General features: G+C 38.3%; 1 protein-coding gene across 1 annotated transcript; it reads left to right on the top strand.

The window, feature by feature from the left end:
* The first annotated feature begins 3,014 nt into the window (after window positions 1–3,014).
* On the top strand, window positions 3,015–7,199 carry LOC105437139 (tubulin beta-4B chain-like). Its single transcript, XM_011663413.2, has 3 exons — window positions 3,015–3,170; window positions 5,401–5,736; window positions 5,917–7,199. The coding sequence occupies exons 1-3, from the start codon at window positions 3,114–3,116 to the stop codon at window positions 6,862–6,864; spliced, it is 1,341 nt and encodes a 446-aa protein (XP_011661715.2). The 5' UTR covers window positions 3,015–3,113; the 3' UTR covers window positions 6,865–7,199.
* The last annotated feature ends 12,389 nt before the right edge of the window (window positions 7,200–19,588 follow it).

Genomic DNA, 19,588 nt, shown 5'->3' with positions numbered 1-19,588 from the left:
AATACAACAACGACTGAGGTAATGGTAACTGTGGAATACTTTGTTCAGTTATACTTCATTGGAAATGCGCGATGAAAATAATTAAAATACACGTAGCTTATTATTTATCATTCATGATTAAAGCGTGCATTAAAGGGATAGTTGAGTTTTGTGGCAGAGGGCAATACACAATTTTTTTTGGTGAGATAATGAAAAACTGAGTGTCAAATTTGAAAGAACATACAATTTAAATGACAAAATCATCTTTGTTTGATCGAAATCGGTTCAGAGACGGCTGAAATATCCATAAATATAACGATTTCTAATATATTTTGTGTACCACCACAAATATTCGATAATTTGAAAAAGCCGTTGAAAAAACGAAATAGCGCCTTTTACGTTATATTTCAGCCAAAGCCGATGTTGGATTTTATGTTGGCTTTGTCGTGTTGGTTATATTACGCACAACCAGCCGGCCCATATATTGTTGTTATTAACTAATTAATTAATTAATTAACGGTCACCGTATTTTTTTTAAAGTTGAGCTGAATTGGTATGATCGTATTGGCTAAAGTTTACACATTTTGGGGTCTAAAATTACCTTCATAGCAATTTTAGGTTCCAAAAGGGCACCAGACATGTCATAGATAAGAATAAGAGCAATAAGCATGCACTTTGAAGGCATTTGCGGTCTGAAAACAGAACTCAACTATCCCTTTAATGTGGATGGTTATTCTAAACCGGATAAGCATTGATTCACAATGTTACCTTTTCAAATTCATCAAATTGGAACAATATGTTAGCTCCTCGAACTATTTTTGTAACCTACAACGTTTACTTTGAATATATATACCTAATTAGTATTTATTTTTTCTATTTATCCTCTTTCGAGGGACTTTATTTGTTCATATCATAAAATAACAGCTATTTACAACAGTGTTTAAATACAAAATTCATGCAATTGTAACATATCATACATAGTACAGAACATGAAACTAATGTGACATAATCACTAACTAAAATAATGAAAACATTTTTGTAACTTTTGTAACTTCGTTTGTATCGAATTTCTTTTGATTACATTTCATATTGAGATAGGTGCGAATTTCCACCTTTAATTCTTTTATCCAATATACAGCATGTATCCTGTGCTTTTCACTTCCAAAACATTCTCTAATATAGTTCCTATAGATAATAAACTGAGCGAAGTTTAAAATGAGATTGACAAGATTCATTTCTCTTCTCTCTATTTCATGACCTATTAAAAGAATTTCTTCGTTCAAAAGGATTTTAAAATTAAACAAAGTATCAATTAATTTGGATACAATCTTCCAAAAAAGCGAAACCTTCTTGCAAGCCAGGAGAAGGTGGTTAGTTGTGTCTGGAATCTTACATATCACATAGATTATTATTTTTAATCTTCCATTTACATAAATTGTCTTTACTGGGCAATATTCTATGAAGATATTTAAAATTAAACTGCTTAATTCTGTTGTCATTTATAAAGTAAAATTTATAATGGAGCAACGTTTTCCAGTTAAACTCATTGGGTAAATCAAAATAAGCGTTCCAAAAATAAATGCACGGCAGATTCTGTCTATTTTTTACTAACATCAAATTATAATAGTGTTTGGCTTTCATGACCGCTACATCAATGGAGTCACCTGTTACTATTTCTATTGTACTGGATTCCACTGCAGACGGTGGACTATTTACATATTGTAACCTATTACGTAATTTCTGCAACCAAAAATTCGGGAATGCACTTTTTAACTTTGCCAATTTGAAGGCGGAAAGTAATTCATTTTCTTGAAAATTAATACAAATAGAATCAACTTCTTTCCAGATACCGTTAACTAAGACTTGTTTCACTTTAAAAATATTGTTTCTCATCCAGTTTGGAAAATACAATAACTCATTCATAGCTTTAATATTGCTATTATACCAAATCATTTCATTTTCAATATCTGTTACTTTAAACATATCAATATATTTTAATTCAGCCCAAGAACAAAACATGTCAACATAAAAGTTAGGCAACTGTTTTTTTCCTACAAATACGATACATATCGCTCTTTTTGCAATTAAAATGCAAACAAAGTGGCAAATCCCCAATTTTCTTGATCCAATATTTAAACAAAATTTTCCAAGCACTTTGTTCATCTCTTAAATATTTATGAATCCATGAAAGACGGAGTGACCGGCATTTTGACTCTAAGTCGATCATTCCCAACCCCCCTTCTACTTCAGGATTGTGACAGATGTTTCGTTTCACCTTTTCTGTTTTAGAATTCCATAAAAATGTGTAAGCCAGTTTATTTATACGTTTAATTATTTTAGAAGGGATCGGAACTGCCGTGGCAGTATGTACTATCTGAGACATAACTAAATGTTTAATCACAACAACTTTTCCGTACAATGTAAGTTTTCTCATTTTCCATAAATCCAAGGTATTCTTTATTTTCTCTACTTTACTTTCCCAGTTTAAATTTTGAACGTCAAAAGAATTTTTACCTACATAAATAATTAGTATTTAGGAACCCATTCAATTCCTCCTTTTCTACTTCCCTTCCAAGCCTAATTTGTGATTAGTCCTTTTTTTCCTGTTCTAACGTAATATTCCTACCATTGTTTAATGATGAAATATTTTGTTTATGTTTTACGCCGTTTGTAATTAATTAAAGTTCAAGCACTTTTTAGTATAAAATCATTTGTAATTCAGCTCTTGAGCTGCGATGATGATTATTGAATAAATACCATAATTATTATACCATTTTGTAGCAATGATGAGGGTTTTAAATCATCGTTTTATGGTAGGTGAACAGTCTTGTCAATTTCGTTTTTACTTTAATCAACGATCTTTATGTGTCTTTCAAAACATCGACGGAGGTTACACGTCGATAGGGCAACGGTATCTTTAGGAATGACTAACAGGCATTCTATTTGGTTTATCTCCATGCAAACGAAGAATCATTATCTGTGATGTAACCAATATTTGTTCTTCAATCTCATGAAGGCTTACAGATTAAAACCCCGCCTAAATATATCGTTGCTAACGGTCATATGTCTCAGACGTCTTCTAGAATTCGTGGTGTGTAGTTGTTCTGGTTTATAAAAGTCTTGATACCACCATCATGCGTGAGATTGTACATCTACAAGCCGGCCAGTGCGGCAACCAGATCGGTTCTAAGGTATGTGAATGTGTTTTGCCATTCGATATATAAATATTTTTTAAAATCCATTTTCTCTTTTCCTATAAGAAGCGTATAGAGAAAAATCGCACAGTGACATTTTAAATCACTGACTTTTTAAAACTTAAAAAAAAATTAAACCAATTTATGAGGCCAATTCTTTGACTAAGACGGTATTATGGACGCAGAGAAAACAAGGGCATACTAACAAGAATTATCTTAATATCGATGACCATAAAAATCTTGGCTTAAGTGATGATGAGTTTACCGACATACGTGTACATGCATTTCTGTAGAAAGCTTTTAGTTTTAGATAGATCATTAGATGATCATTATAGTCTTGTCGTGGCTACATATGCGACGACAAGACCTGATGTGACTCCAGATTTTGACGTCATGTTAAAGCCTGTCTGAACTAGTTTGGCCAGGAGGGATTAAACCTCCCTGCATGGTCACTGACAAGTGATTATCTCATCAAATAAGCTCTCAATAAACATAAGAAAAAGGGAACCATGGGGGACCAACGGTTACCGATTAAGCATTGTTTGGTATATAGAGGGCGCAAGCAGCTACAAGTACAGTGGGGCTTTAAGTATCATGGAAACTGTGCTCAAAAGGATAATTTACAGTAATATTAATTTCTTGATATAAAATTAATTGAAATAAAGACACTGTTATGGAATTCTTATCTCGAGTGTCAGATGCAACCTGTAATTTATGTCACATTCACCCCGAATTTTAGTAACTATTAAAGCTTATCAACACTAGTGTGGCTATGAGGTATTAGACCACCACACAGCGAGGTCACTGATAGGTGGCTATCTCATTAACTCAGCTATCAAATAACATAAGAAATAGAGGATCATGGGGGACCAACAGGCAAGTTTTCTATCTAGAGGGAGCAAGTAGCTACAAGTAGGACAGTGGGGCTTTAAGAGTGTCGATTAAAACAACTTCACTATCCATCACTGAAAATAGATGTTTGGGTGGGTTAGTTTGACAGAAATCAATCGACAATAATTGATTCATGTGCTAAAATCGCATATCAGTTAAAATATTAGCTATAACTAAGACATGATTCGGGAGTTGTTACTAATTAAAACCTGAGACAGTCGTATACATAAAATATTCACTTTTTCTAAAAATCAAAACACATGATCATGACCTACATGCAAAAAGAAAACAACATGGACATTGTTCCAAAAGTGACAAAGAGACATTAAATATTTTTCCTATTTCATGTATTGAAAAGGTTTAGGACTGTCTATGTAGGGAAGAAAAATGAAGAAACTTTGGTGATTCTCTTTTGAACAGGGAGTCATCATGCTCGAGTAGTTAATGATTAATCCATATTTATTTTTGCTACTTAACCCTAATAAGGCCGGGGGGGGGGGCCATTATAGCCCCCCTCCACGATTTTTCTGATTGCTCGAGAACGCATATGGATGGCGCCGCGCCACTCGCTGACATTTTTCTTTCGAGTCTTGCGCAACTTTTAAAAGAATTTTTTGAAAATCGGACCTACGGTTACAAGGTCACGTGACCTTTTGTCTTTGCATGTCAGCCCGAAAATCGCTCATTTTCGTGATTTGTGTACAAAACATATGGAAAAGTCATTTTTCCTAAAAACAGATCAAACATGGGTTATTGGGTCTTGTTTAAAGTTAAGGTGGTTGTTTTGGGTGTCAAAATAGTTGAATTGTAGTAAGAAATGAAATAAAACAACAAAAACAATGAAATACATAAGTTAAAAAAACAATGAAATACATAAGAAATTATCAAAACAAGGAATAACATAAGGAATAAGCTGGCTCTTCCAAATTTGTTTGTTGTATTATTATTCAAAATGGTCTAATGAATATATGTAGTGAAAAAGAATGCCTAATTATGAATAATATATGATTTATGGGTAAAAATGTGAGTTTTATGACTTTATTTGCATAAATTACCATAAATATGCAAATGAGTAAATTTTTCAAAAAATTGAAATTATCATATTATTCTATACACTTCACTTTACATGCGTGCAAATTTTCGCGGCGATCTTAATGGGGGGGGGGGGGGGCATAATGCCCCCTGGCCATACTAAGACCTCAAATAGCCCAGCCTTATTAGGGTTAAGCCTATTAACAATCTTGAATGATTCAGTCTGGACCTTGTTTGATTTACCTATCCCGTGACTATGCGTTCTAATCGAATTTCCACAATGATTTTGCTCTTTCGAATTTAGTTCTGGGAGGTGGTTTGTGATGAACACGGAATCGACCCTACCGGTACCTACCATGGCGACTCTGATCTCCAGCTCGAGCGTATCAACGTCTACTACAATGAGGCCACCGGCGGCAAGTACGTTCCACGAGCCGTGCTCGTCGATCTCGAGCCAGGCACCATGGACTCGACCCGTTCAGGTCCTTTTGGTCAGATCTTCAGACCAGACAACTTCGTCTTTGGTCAGAGCGGAGCAGGGAACAACTGGGCCAAGGGACACTACACAGAGGGCGCTGAACTGGTGGACTCTGTCCTTGACGTCGTACGCAAAGAGGCCGAAAGCTGTGATTGTCTTCAGGTGTGTTAAAACAGGCATTATGCCATTGATTTTCAAAAGATAATAATTTGCAAAACAGTTACTGGAATATCTGAATCAAGAATCAAGTGGGCTGTTTTTTGGTAAACATCGGGTATTTGGTTAAAATCTTTTACATTTTTTTAAACAATTCGATTCTTTTTTTTTCTTCCTCCTTTACAGGGATTTCAACTTACCCATTCTTTGGGAGGCGGCACCGGTTCCGGCATGGGAACACTTCTGATCGGCAAGATCCGTGAGGAATACCCAGACCGCATCATGACCACATTCAGTGTGGTCCCATCTCCTAAGGTGTCTGACACTGTTGTTGAACCCTACAACGCAACCCTGTCAGTCCACCAGCTGGTTGAAAACACAGATCAAACCTTCTGCATCGACAATGAAGCTTTGTACGATATCTGCTTCCGTACATTGAAGCTTACCACACCCACCTATGGTGACTTGAATCATCTTGTATCTGTGACCATGAGTGGTGTCACAACATGTTTGAGGTTCCCTGGACAGTTGAACGCAGATCTGCGCAAACTGTCAGTGAATATGGTCCCCTTCCCCCGTCTTCATTTCTTCATCCCTGGCTTTGCTCCTCTCACAAGCCGTGGTAGCCAGCAGTATCGCGCCCTCACTGTTCCAGAGTTAACTTCGCAGATGTTCGACGCCAAGAACATGATGGCAGCCTGTGATCCTCGTCACGGTCGCTACCTGACTGTCGCCGCCATGTTCCGTGGACGCATGTCAATGAAGGAGGTCGACGAACAGATGCTAAATGTTCAGAACAAGAATAGCAGCTACTTCGTCGAATGGATCCCGAACAACGTCAAGACCGCTGTCTGTGACATCCCACCACGTGGTCTGAAGATGGCAGGTACTTTCATCGGCAACAGCACTGCCATCCAGGAGCTCTTCAAGCGCATCTCTGAGCAGTTCACCGCTATGTTCAGACGCAAAGCCTACCTCCATTGGTACACTGGTGAGGGTATGGACGAGATGGAGTTCACCGAGGCTGAGAGCAACATGAACGACTTGGTGTCCGAGTACCAGCAGTACCAGGATGCCACCGCCGAAGAGGAGGGCGAGTTTGATGAAGAAGAAGAGGAAGAGGAAGAACCATAACTTTCTTTGATGTCTCTTTATAACCTCTGATAAGTTTTAACATCAAAACAACAGAGGATCACGCTCATTCGTATCATCAGATGATACAAATTTTACTTAGTTTTTAGCCTGGAAGGAATTAATCCCTTCAAATGCTAGAGCGCCGTAATGGCAACCATGCTAAAGCCAGGGTAATTACTGGGAGCGCCAGGAGTGTTAGGTCTGACAGACATTAGAGCTATACAAGAACTCTAATATCATTATTATTATTAATATTATTATTTTAACTTTTGTAGCCGCTCTTTATGTATCTGTCCACAAACCGCAAATAAAAACGACTCTATTCTTTTCGTAAATAACGCACAATTTTTATTTTGCGTGCCATGCCTAATTATGTCAATCCCTATATTACTGTAGGAGAGCCAAGCTAACCGAAAATCTTTTTAATTTTCGATCACAGAGACTGTGAGACCGAAAGTTGAAAGAAGCTGTATGTATCCAAGACCGAACTTTCACGAAACCAAAGGCTCTCGACACCAAAAAGACACATACGCTTAAAGGGATAGTTGAGTTCTGTTGCAGAGGGCGCTACACAATTTTTTTTTTTTGTGTGAGATAATGAAAAGCTGAGTGTCAAATTTGAAAGAACATAATATTTAAATGACAAAATCATCTTTGTTTGATCAAAATCGGTTCAGACACGGCTGATGTGCTATATAAGTGCCCTTTTGTGGGGCATTAATCCTCATTACTGTCATTTATGACTTAAGGGCATAGGTCCCCTAATTGATAAGCATAGAAGCATACACATGCTTTAGCAGTCACGCAAAACGCACATTGGCAAATTATTATTCCATAAAATCTGAGAATGTATAATATTATCTAGATCTATTATTTTTTAATAATTTTTAAAATAATTCCATAAATTGGGGTAAAACTAAAATATTCCACCTTTATGAGCGACAGTATACAAAAGTCTGTAAAAATCAGCTAACACGCATATAGGTTACCCACCCTTCTAACCGACCCAATCCAAACCTTGCTATACGCTCAAAATAGTTTACAGTATAAATCAAAGGCATACATCTATATAATTTTTTTATGGAATAATATTCAACATTGAACAATGAAAATTGAGCTTGGATGAAGCTAAAATTTGGTTACAAGTGGAATCTAACACCATGGACCTATAAACCATTCATGCCAAAACCAACCCGGTACGTAAATGTAATATTGAATTGCGCCCTCTTCCAACCGAGTTGAACTTTCCTCTCCGTTAACAATGTTCATGCCTTCTTCATGCATGCATGTTTCATGCTTTATTTGATGTAAATAGTAAAATTTCATTTGTATTATTTAGATGTGAATGTAAAATCATATTCTATATAATAATATTAACATGCAGATTATTTTATGTATTGATTTTGTTATTGTTTGTGAAAAGCAATGGAGAAAATAAAATATCATTGAAAACAAAAAACAATAACAGGCTAATATAATGGTCGAGATTCTCACAAAACGTAGGCATGTTTTTAGTGGGTGTTTGTGTGGGTGTGTGTGTGTGCACGTGTGTGTGTGTGTGTGTGTGTGTATGTAAGTGTTTGCGTGCGTGTGCGTGTGTGTGTGTGTGTGTGTGTGCGTGTGTTTGTGTTTGTGAGTTAGAAGGTTGTAGAAATTTTGAAGAAAAGAATAATCCAATAATTTTTTTACAATAAAGATTTCTTATTGAAAAAGAAAATGATTTTTGAGGAGGAGTTGTTTATACGCAATATAATTTTAATTCAAGATATTTTTGCTGAAAATGGCAAGCGGGCAATATATATCATTTTCAAAATTTGGGTTTAAAAGGAAACAAAATTGTTGATGTACATTGGGGAAGCTATTTTGAGAAGCGGAAGAAAGGATAACTGGAGTTTAGTGGATGTAAAAGAGTATGGTATTTAAATGCAGTTTAACAGTATTGTGAAGCTCCTCAGAGATGTATTATCGAGGAAGGTTTATGAATATTTTATAGAGAAGTTACACAATTTATTTGTCTTGAAGATTCATGATGGACGGGAATTTTCAGATTTTTCAAATAAGGTATGTAGGGAGATATTTAGTAGGACTAGGAAAGTTACTCTTGTTAACAGACTAACAGAAATTCAGTATAAACTGCTTCATGGAGCAATACAGTGCGTCCCAGAAAAAACGAAACCGAGAAGTATCGATGTTTTATCATAACTTAATCACAACCATAATTAATGAATGATACATATTTGGAAAGCTTACAGTCTCCTCTTTTAGTTGATGCTACTCAGATGATGCTTATTTTACGCATGAGTGATTAAAAGCAATTTGAAGGAAGGAAACCAAAAAGACATTTGGCGGGCGGTATCTGAATTTCGAAGAGAAATTCACATTTCTAGAAAGTTAAGTTTCTGCTCTTTCATATGACACCTCAATCAGGAAAAATGAGCGAGGAATAACAAAGTTCTGTTTGCTTAAAGTAGCCCTTACATTTTCATAATTTTAACAAACGAATTCGTTTTCACTGGGTGCCTGCCGTACCAAAAAGCAGATTTGACAAAAGACTTAACTCCGTTTCGTTGACAATCAGCCATGCATGAAGACTCTCGTCTACGGCTGATTGTCAACAAAACGGAGTTAAGTCTTTTGTTAATTTCGTTTATTGATACGGCAGGCAGCCGGTGAAAACGAATTCGTTTTATAAAATTATGGAAATGCAAGCACTACTATAAACAAACAGAACTTTGTCATTCCTCGCTCATTTTTCCTGATTGAGGTGTCATATGAAAGGGCAGAAACTCAACTTTCTAGAAATATGAATTTTTCTTCGACATTCAGATACCGCCCGCCAAATGTCTTTTTGGTTTCCTTCCTTCAAATTGCTTTTAATCACTCATGCGTGAAATATGCATCATCTGAGTAGCATCACATGAAAGAAGAGACTCTAAGCTTTCCAAATATGTATCATTCATTAATTATAGTTGTGATTAAGTTATGATAGAACATCGATACTTCTCGGTTTCGTTTTTTCTGGGACGCACTGTATATACTAGAGCAAAAGATAGAAACATATTTACACTTGTTCTGGGAGTGTGTACATGTTCAAAGATTATGGCAAAATGTAACAGCTAAGTTTGAGCTAAGGGAATTAAGGTCTATCGACTGGATAGATTAAAAAAAAATAATTAAAAAACGCTCAAAAAGGGTGGGGGGGGGGGGGGTTAACCCCCCCCCACTGCGTACGCACCTGGTGTTGCATGATGGGGAGGGGGGGGGGGGGGTAGTAGTGTGTTTGGTTGGATGGGGTTATTTGTTTTATGTTACAACTGAATTCATATTTTGTGTTCATCAATTGTACAATTTATGTAATGTAAATGTTTTGAATTCATGTCAAGGAATAACAACTGTACTTTATTTCTTAAAATTAATTTGTATTGTTTGGAATCAATAAAAAAAATATATTGACGAAAAAATAAGAAAAGAAAGGGTATGAAATCCAACAGTTTTTAATAGGTTTTTATTAGATTTAAAGTAAGAAACTGTTCTTTATATGTTTTCTGTGTCATTCTATATAAAGCAACTTTAACGATATTCGTGTGAATGTACTTTACCACTTTCATGACAACTCAGAGTGAAATGAATGACTTTAGTTCATAAAATCATGAGAAAACAAAGTTGGTCGAGTTGTTCGGATCGAGTGAAACCATACACTGGACAGCTAGACCCAGTCGAGTTGTCCAGGGCCCAGGCGCGGATCCAGGATTTCTTAGGGGGGGGGGGCCAAATTTAAAATTATGCGAGCCAAATATTGGTACGTAATGGTGACCAGCAGTGACGTAATTGGGGAGGGATGGTGGGTGCAGGGAGGGGCGAGTATCCTTCTCCTTCCTCCGCGAAGCGCGGAAGCTTTGACATTTCAATAAATTATTAGAGAAAGAAGACGATTCGTTGTGTCGTTATCGACTCTTAATCTTCGTCTAAATTCAGTTTTCCCCCTCCCGCGCGAAGCGCGGAAGCTTTTACGTTTCATTAAATCATTAGAGAAAGAAAACGATTCGTTGTGTCGTTATCGACTTTTAATCTTCGTCTAAATTCAGTTCCCCCCTCCCGCGCGAAGCGCGGAAGCTCTTACGTTTCATTAAATCATAAGAGAATGAAGACGATTCGTATTACCATTCTCGACTTTTAATCCTTGTCTGAATTTAGTTCCACACCCCCCTCTTGCGCGAAGCGCGGAAGCTTTGTGGTTTCCTTAAATTATTAGAGAAAGCAGACGATTCGTTGTACTGTTTTCGACTCTTAATCCTTGTCTGAATTCAGTTTCCCCCCTCCCGCGCGAAGCGCGGATGCTTTGACGTTTCCTTAAATTATTATAGCAAGCAGACGATTCGTTGTACCGTTCGCGGCTCTTAACCCTAATGTGTCCAAATTCAGTTTTTCCTCCTCCAAAAACCCCTGAGCTTCCGGGGGCGCTGCCTCCTGGATTCTACCTTGGGCCCTTAGGCGGGCCCCTGCGTGCTCATTTGACGGTAATAGGGACTTTTAGATTTGCGTGGACTAATACGTGTGACGTCCATTCAAGGCAGTGCTTAATAAGGACGTCGAGCGTAGCATAGACCTATTGTCTTCGTGCGAATCTAAAAGTCCCTATTTTAATGCCTAGAACCCCTGAGCTTCGAGGGCTCCGCCATCTGGACTCCACGTCAATTAGTGACCTGCCAGTGTCACAAAACGTTAATAAGGTATCAAAATATGCTCATCTTAAATAAATGCCTAAAACCCCGAGTTTCCACTGGCTCTGCCCCCTGGACCACACTTAGGGCCCTAAGGTGGGCCACTGGATGCTCATCTGATGGTAATTTATTGCCTAAAACCACAGAGCTTCTGGGGGTTCGGCCCCCTGGACCTCACGCCAATTAGTGTCCTGCCGGTGTCACAAATAAGGTTTCAAAATATGTTCATCTGATCGTAATTAAGTGCCTAAAACCCCCGAGTTTCCGGGGATCCGTTCCCTCGACCTCACCACGGGTTCTAAGGCGGGCCCCTAAATGCTTATCTGACCGATATAAAATTCGTAAAACCCCTGATCTTCTAGGGGGTGGACCCCACGCCATTTCGTGTCATGCCAGTGTCACAAATAAGGTATAAGAATATGCTCATCTAACCGTAATTAATATGCCTAAAATCCTGGGCTTCCGGGGGCTCTGCCCCCTGGACCCCACCTTGGGCTCTAAGGTGGCCTCTAGATGCTCATTTGACGGTATTTTAATGCCTTAAAACACTGAGCTTGCGGGGGCTCCGCCCCTGGACCCCACGCCAATTAGTGACCTACCATTGTCATGAATAAGGTATCAAAATATGCTCATCTGACTGTAATTAAATGTCCACACCCCCCTGAGCTTCCGTTGGCTGCGCCCCTTGATCCCCGCCGGGGCTTTGCCCCCTAAACCCCACACCAATTTATGCTATGTATTTACGATCAGGTAGATCGTAAATACTTAAGCCTCCCCCTACCCACTTTGGAGAAAAAAAAACGTTTAGCGGGGCCTGCATGTAAGAGTGGGGTGATGCGGATTTTTTTTTCTGTACCCCCTCCCCAAACAAATATTTGTTCTCATTACTGGTCACCGCTGGTCACCGCTGGTCATCGCTGGTCACCATTACGTACCAATATTTGGCTTGCATAATTTCAAATTTGGGCCCCACCACCCCCCCCCCTAAGAAATCCTGGATCCGCGCCTGACTAACCTATACACGACTTTTTGTTAGCAATGGAATCCAATGACCGGGGTAATATGTAAGGCGCTTAGACACATAGGAGCTCTATACAAACGTGACTCTTATCATTAAACTTGAAATCTATTTTACATAACCCAAGAAAATGTCAGACAAAATCCATTAAACTATTACTCCAAAGCCTGTGCCTAAATTAAAAACTTTAAAACCACCCACTAGTAGATAGAAACGCACTCTCTTGAATGCTATCATTATTTTTGTAATTAGATTGTCCAAAAACTCTTTGGAAACAACATTTCCCATACGATGAGGTAGGCTGGGGGCGGGGATGCAGCTCTCCTGATTATTTTAAACTTAAAATCGATATATTGGGCAACCGCCATATCCCGGCAGCAAGATGCTAGAATACCGCCATATTCTATTTATGCGGCTATAATTGCTTTAATACTTCGTATGTGGTGTATTTTTCAAGACGAAATAACATTTTTACCAAAACCCGGTATACTTATTTTTAAACATTAAAAACTTGAAAATACATGCACATAATATAGGGGAAAAGGGCTCTTGTCAATTATTCTAAATCTTTTAAAGGAAATATATATGCCAGTACCCTACCCTTTTTGTGTCTCTCAGAGCCCCTCCACTCTGCCCATAAACTCCGAGTGACGCAAATTGAATTTGACAAGTATTGCTTTCTGCAAACAAAAAACCAATATACATCATCAGTGAAAATACTTTATTAAGAGTTGCGATTAATCGAGTTTAATCGAAATCCCTCCAATCAATCTCAGACCGACATATTCCCATTAATTTGGTACACAGTGGCATCTCTATGGGTGCAGGAGGCACTTGCATTTGAAGATTTAACAAAAGTGAGAGGGCACAAAAAACGTAAAAGAGAGAAAAGGAAAGGACAGACGCATAATCAAAGCTCTTCAAAGCTCCTTATTTCTTCATGATGATTTTTATGTAGACTTTAGGAAGTTTTCAAATAAACAGACAAACATGGAACAGCTTTCATAATGATAGATACATGTACTTTTCAAGCCGTATAAAGACTCCTCAAAGCTCCTCATTTCTTCATGATATACTATGTAGACTTTTTAGGATGTTTTCAGAAAAGGGTGGATACTTTCTTGTCAAGTTTTGAATGGGGTATATATTTTATGAATTCTGTAGACATCTAGATTTTAAGCTATATTTCAACCTGTGATTGAGTTGTTACAACTGTATGCATACATTTACAAAAATTATGAAAGTCTAAACTGACTCGGTGAATCCATCATTTTCAAATGTAATTGAAAAAAAAGGGTTATGGAAAATTTAAGGGACCATATGATATTCAATGTCACAAAATGAATTTTCAGATTGGATTCCGAAGGACATATGAAAGTCTATTCTGACTCGGTGAATCAATCATTTTGAAACGAAATTGAAAAAAAAGGGTTATGGAAAATTTAAGGGACCATATGGTATTCAATGTCACAAAATGACATATGAAAGTCATTATCAAGCACTATCACGCATATTATCAATTAATCTTCCTAATTTGAAATTGCCTTTCTCCGGGACCGAGAGTAGGTTACCATTCCTAATATAAACGTCAGCATCCCAAGAGCTGTTTCATATTGTCTGAGCAGAGTCTACCTCAGGCGCGGATCCAGGATTTCTTAGGGGGGGGGGGGGGGGGGGGGGGCCACTTTTTTTTTTTTTTTGTTGGTCCCCCCAAAAATCGCAACGACTCAGCCAGCCGCTAAATAAGCGGGGGGGGGGGGGGGGGTAAGAGGACACTTTTTTTTATGTTTTTTGGTCTCGAAATTTGAAAATTTGACATTTTGTTCCGTTGGGGGGGGGGGGGTCACCTTTTTTAGGTCAGCCATTGGCATAATTTTTTTTTTTTTTTTTAAATTAAATTCAACCCCCCCGCCCCCTGCGTACGCACCTGTTCGTCTGAATACAGTTTTCCCCCTCCCGCGCGAAGCGCGGAAGCTTTACGTTTCATTAAATCATTAGAGAAAGAAGACGATTCGTTGTACTGTTTTTTCCTCTTAATCCTCGTCTAAATTCACCCCCCCCCCGCCCCGGAAACTCATGGGTTGAAGGCAAATTACGGTCAGATAAGCATTCAGGGGCCCGCCTCAGGGCCACCGGTAGGGTCGAGGGTGCGGAAACCCCTGAATCTCAGGGGTTTCAGGCATTTGATTACGGTCAGATGAACATATTTTTATACTTTATTTGCGACACTGGCAGGACACGGATTGGCGTGAGGTCCAGCGGGCGGAGCCCCCAGAAGATCAAGGGTTTTAGGCACTAAATTGCGGTCAGATGAGTATCAAGGGGTCTGCCCAAGGGCCCTTGGTTGGGTCTCGGGGGCAGAGCCCCCGGAAGCTCAGGGGTTTTAGGCGTTTAATTACGGTCAGATGAGCATTTTTTGATACCTTATTTTGTTGTGACACTGGCAGTTAACTTTTCTTTCTTTCTTGCTCTCTTTCTTTCTATTTTTCTTTAAAATGCATTTCCCAAAAAAAATTGGGGGGGGGGGGGGGGGGGGGAGCTGGAGGCTCCCGATCCCCGCCGTTCCGCGGGCCCTGACATGTAGGCATCTCAAGAAGCATATTTCTTGCCTGGCTGTTAATTTACAAACGCATAAAAAGTATAATTTACTAAAGAATGAGGAAAAATCTCGGAAAATTATGTCATTTTAGCATTATGTGTAAACCACCGTTATGGAATTAGAAATAATTACATTTAAATTTAATTTCCCTCGAGCCCCCTCCCCGATCAATACGCCAGTGCCCACCCCCCCCCCCGATCTACACTTTGTTGGCGGAAAATCGCAACTGATCTCCCCTACCTTTCTTCTTTCTCTTTTTTTCTTTCCCTTTCTCTCCTCTTTCCCTTCCCTTCCTTCTCTCTCTTTTAGGTTTGATGGGGGGGGGGGGGGGGGGGGGAGGGGGAGGCAAGGTCATTTCGGCCCCCACCCTTCTCCACACGTTGTTGGCGGGATTAACTGCAAATGATCTATTTCCACTTCTTTTCACCTTTTTTTTCGGTCCCTTTTAGCTCTCCCCTTTTCCTTCTTTCTCTCTTTTTTTTTAAGCGGGGCGGGGGGGGGGGGCAAGGGCCTTTTGCCCCCACCCCACCCCGATCCACAACTTGTTGGTGGAAAAATTGCAACTGATACCCCCTTCTTTCCATTTCCTTCCTTCTCTCTTATTTTTTTGATTGGGGGAGGGGGGAGGCGACAGCCTGGGAGGCGAGACTCTTTCGCCCCCCCCCATCACTTCTTCCCCCTTTTCTTTTCTTCTTCCTCTTCTTTCTTTCCCTTTCTCTCCTCTTTCCCTTCTTTTCCTTCTCTCTCTCTCTCTCTCTTTTTTTTCCTCCTTTTTTCCCTTCTTTTATTTTCCTTCTTTTTTTTCCTTCTTTTTTTCCTCCTTTTTTTCCCTTTTTTTCCCCTTTTTTTCCCCTTTTTTTTCCCCAGGGGGGGGGGGGGCGGGCCCCCCGGCCCTCCCTGGATCCGCCACTGGTCTACCTATACCTACACACCACACCACATCATCATCATGATCTGTGCATTGAGTCTCGTGCTTGTTTTGGCAGTCTTGCAGGGTGGTAATGGACTCACCGACGATGAGATATCACAAATCGTGGCTCAACATAACCAGTACCGTAGTGATACAACCACCTGCTGCAAACATGTTAGCTCTGGTAAGTTTTTATATATACGATACTTGCTGATCTTGCGACACCTGCACTTGCTCTTGCGAAACTGGCTCCATGTCAATTTCCTACACTGACCGAATTCGTAACACTGGACCAACATTATACCAAATAACTAAAACAAAGTGTTTCTAGTCTCTGCCCGCCTCCTTTTCGGCCGCTGCCTCCTTTTTTTCTTTTTTTTCTTCACTATTTACTATTTAAAGCCACACACAAAAAATCCACAAAAAAGCCATCAAAAATATTTTTTTAAACAGCCTGTGATATACATTTTGTTTAAATAGCTTCTTAAGTGATACAAATCATTGTTTTGTCATACATTGCATCAGTATACTCACATAGCACAATATCTGTGAATAAATAGGCTTGGCCAGCTATAATTAGCATGGCAGCCGTCTTGGGAAAAATTTGTTAAAATTGATAATAATGATAATAATAATAATAACAATAATAATAAATACATGTACTATTATTATTATTGTTATTGTTGTTATCATTATTACATGTATTATCATTATTATTATTATCATTATTTGTTATCATGCAGAGAGGCCTTATCAGCAAGAATGCTGTTATTCCCTATATAGGACCCTATATAGTGCGTCCCCGAAAAAACGAAACCGAGAATTATCGACGTTTGATCATAACTTAATCACAATTATAATTGATAAATTACACATATTTGGAAAGCTGAGATCCTCCTCTTTTATCTGATGTAACTCATATAACATGCATATTTCACGCATGAGTGATTAAGATGAATTTGAAGAGACGAAACCAAAAAGTCATTTGGCGGAAGGTATCTGAATTTCAAAGAGAAAATCACTTTTCCAGAAAGTTGAGTTTCTGCCCTTTCATATAACACCATATCCATAATTTTATCAAACGAATTCATTTTCACTGGCTGCCTGCCTTAGCAACACACGGAATTAAGAAAAGACTTAACTCCGTTTCGTTGACAATCGGCCGTAGACGAAAGACTTCATGCATGGCTCATTGTCAACGAAACGGAGTTAAGTCTTTTGACAATTCTGTTTTTTGCTACGGCAGGCAGCCAGTGAAAACGAATTCGTTTGATAAAATTATGGAAATGCAAGCACTACTTTAAACATACAGAACTTTGTTATTCCTGGCTCATTTTTCGTGATTGAGGTGTCATATGAAAGGGCAGAAACTCAACTTTCTAGAAATATGATTTTCCCTTTGAAATTCAGATATCGTCCGCCAAATGACTTTTTGGTTTCCTCTCTTCAAATTCATTTAAATCACTCATGAAATATACATCAGGTGAGTTGCATCAAATAAAAGAGGAGGATCTAAGCTTTCCAAATATGTGTCATTTATTAATTATAAATGTGACTAAGTTATGATAAAACATCGATAAATCTCGGTTTCGTTTTTTCTGGGACGCACTGTATAGTTATTATAACCCCAGCACTGTTGGATAGCCCTGCTCAGCAACAACGACATGTTATCGCTGGTTTTCAGAGGGGTCCACAGCAACGCAAAGTACACAATATACGAACAGTAAAATATAATTGAACCAATTTCAACAATATCAAAGAAAAACAAAAGGAGACAGGCAATAAAGATAATCGGAGAGGGGTGGATGTCGTTTTACAAAATGACCATATGATATTAATAAGGACAGTGCTTCGTAATCTCCGACTCTATAGGGCAGAAATTTTCGATTTAAATATAGTGACACTGGTAGAAGATTTAAGATCAATAGGAAGAGCATTAAACGCCTTTGCATAAATTTATATTTGAATGACCTTTTCAAAGATTTTGTTGGTGGCTTTGGTAATCGTATATTTATTTCCGAGGCGCGAAGGGTAGGGGTGAGTTACAGGCTCAAATTTATTTTTCTAAATAGGCAGGGATTAAGTCATTCAATATTTGATATGTTATTACAAAAAAGTTATCATGTCTTCTTTTTACTAAGAATTGCCAGTCTATTAAGGCGTTTGTAACTCAAGAACCAAAACATGGGATTCAGGTTTTATTCTTAATATTTTGTGATATTTGTAGTTTATCCGTATATTTCTTGAAAGCTGAGTTATAAAATAATATCACCATAATCAGATTGAGGAAGAATTAGTGCCATTATTTTGTAAATTAATTTAAAAACAAACTCACTTAACGAACGTCTTAATCTTCCAAGAAAGCTTACCATTTTCCCAATCTTTTTCAAAATAGTTTCAATATGCAACTTCCTATTTCAATTTTCATCATATATCAGACCAAGGTACTTAAAATGCCGAACTTGATTTAAAGGAGTGTTGTGTAGTTTGCTTTGACATCATTATGGCTGCTTCCTAAAAGGATACAATACAATTTTCTGACAATTGCACTTAAAGGTACTATGTCCCATTCGCAGGCCAAAAAAATGAAAAGGTCAAATTCCAACGGCATTTGAAAGATAATACTAATTTAGAACTTCCCTAAAAAAAAAAAAAAAGGGGGGGGGGGGCTTGAAAATGTCTTTAAATGGGAAAATAATAATAATAATAATAATAATAATAAACAAATGTACCATGCACTGAGAGGCTCTAGTTGAAATTATGGATCGAGGTGGCAGGAATAGCACTATTTTCTGAGGGGCGTAGCCCCGAAGAAAATAGTGCCATTTCTGTTGCCGAGGAATCCATAATTTTAACTAGTGGCTTGAAATAGTGCATGATATATTTGTTTAACATTTTTCAAACCAACCTTCATGAAAATAATAATAATAATAATAAATTATGTTAATCGCACTGAAGTAGTGTAGAGTGCAATGAGAGCAGCGCAGACGACAGTACCGCGACCGCGACCGATAGCACATTGATCTTGATCGATCGCATATATATGACGTCATCCGTGGTATAGTGCCATGGTATAGTTTGCACTATACCATGGATGACGTCACGGTTAAATCATAGCAATGTTATGTTTGGTCACATGATGCTATGTTGACCAATCGCTGAACAGGATTACATTGATCAAAAATATAATAATATTTAGCTTTTATATAGCGCTTAATACAAATGTCTATAAGCGCTTTACAAATATACTATTACCCCGGTCATTGGATTCAGTGCTTGCTGGCACACACTGTGTGCACAATCTCCACTCCCTGGGGTGCATTCCAGCCAGGCGTTACTTGACGCTCAAAAACTGTTTGACCAACAATGACGGTCGCATACATTAGTTGTCGAATCGACTTAAGAGCTATAGAGCCAGTAAGTAATAGTCTGATTTTCAGACCATTGTACCGAATGGTCATACGTTTTATGCTGCG

This window comes from Strongylocentrotus purpuratus, unplaced genomic scaffold, assembly GCF_000002235.5.
Source record: "Strongylocentrotus purpuratus isolate Spur 01 unplaced genomic scaffold, Spur_5.0 spur5_scaffold_16, whole genome shotgun sequence".
NCBI classification, from domain to species: Eukaryota; Metazoa; Echinodermata; class Echinoidea; order Camarodonta; family Strongylocentrotidae; genus Strongylocentrotus; species Strongylocentrotus purpuratus.
The sequence above is the reverse complement of the archived record's forward strand: the minus strand, read 5'-3'. Positions and strand labels throughout refer to the sequence as shown.

Coding starts and splice junctions, on each gene's coding strand:
- LOC105437139 (XM_011663413.2), top strand. CDS start 3,114: ATGCGTGAGATTGTACATCTACAAGCCGGCCAGTGCGGCAACCAGATC. Junction 3,171..5,400: donor GCAACCAGATCGGTTCTAAG/GTATGTGAATGT, acceptor TTTCGAATTTAG/TTCTGGGAGGTGGTTTGTGA. Junction 5,737..5,916: donor AAAGCTGTGATTGTCTTCAG/GTGTGTTAAAAC, acceptor CCTCCTTTACAG/GGATTTCAACTTACCCATTC.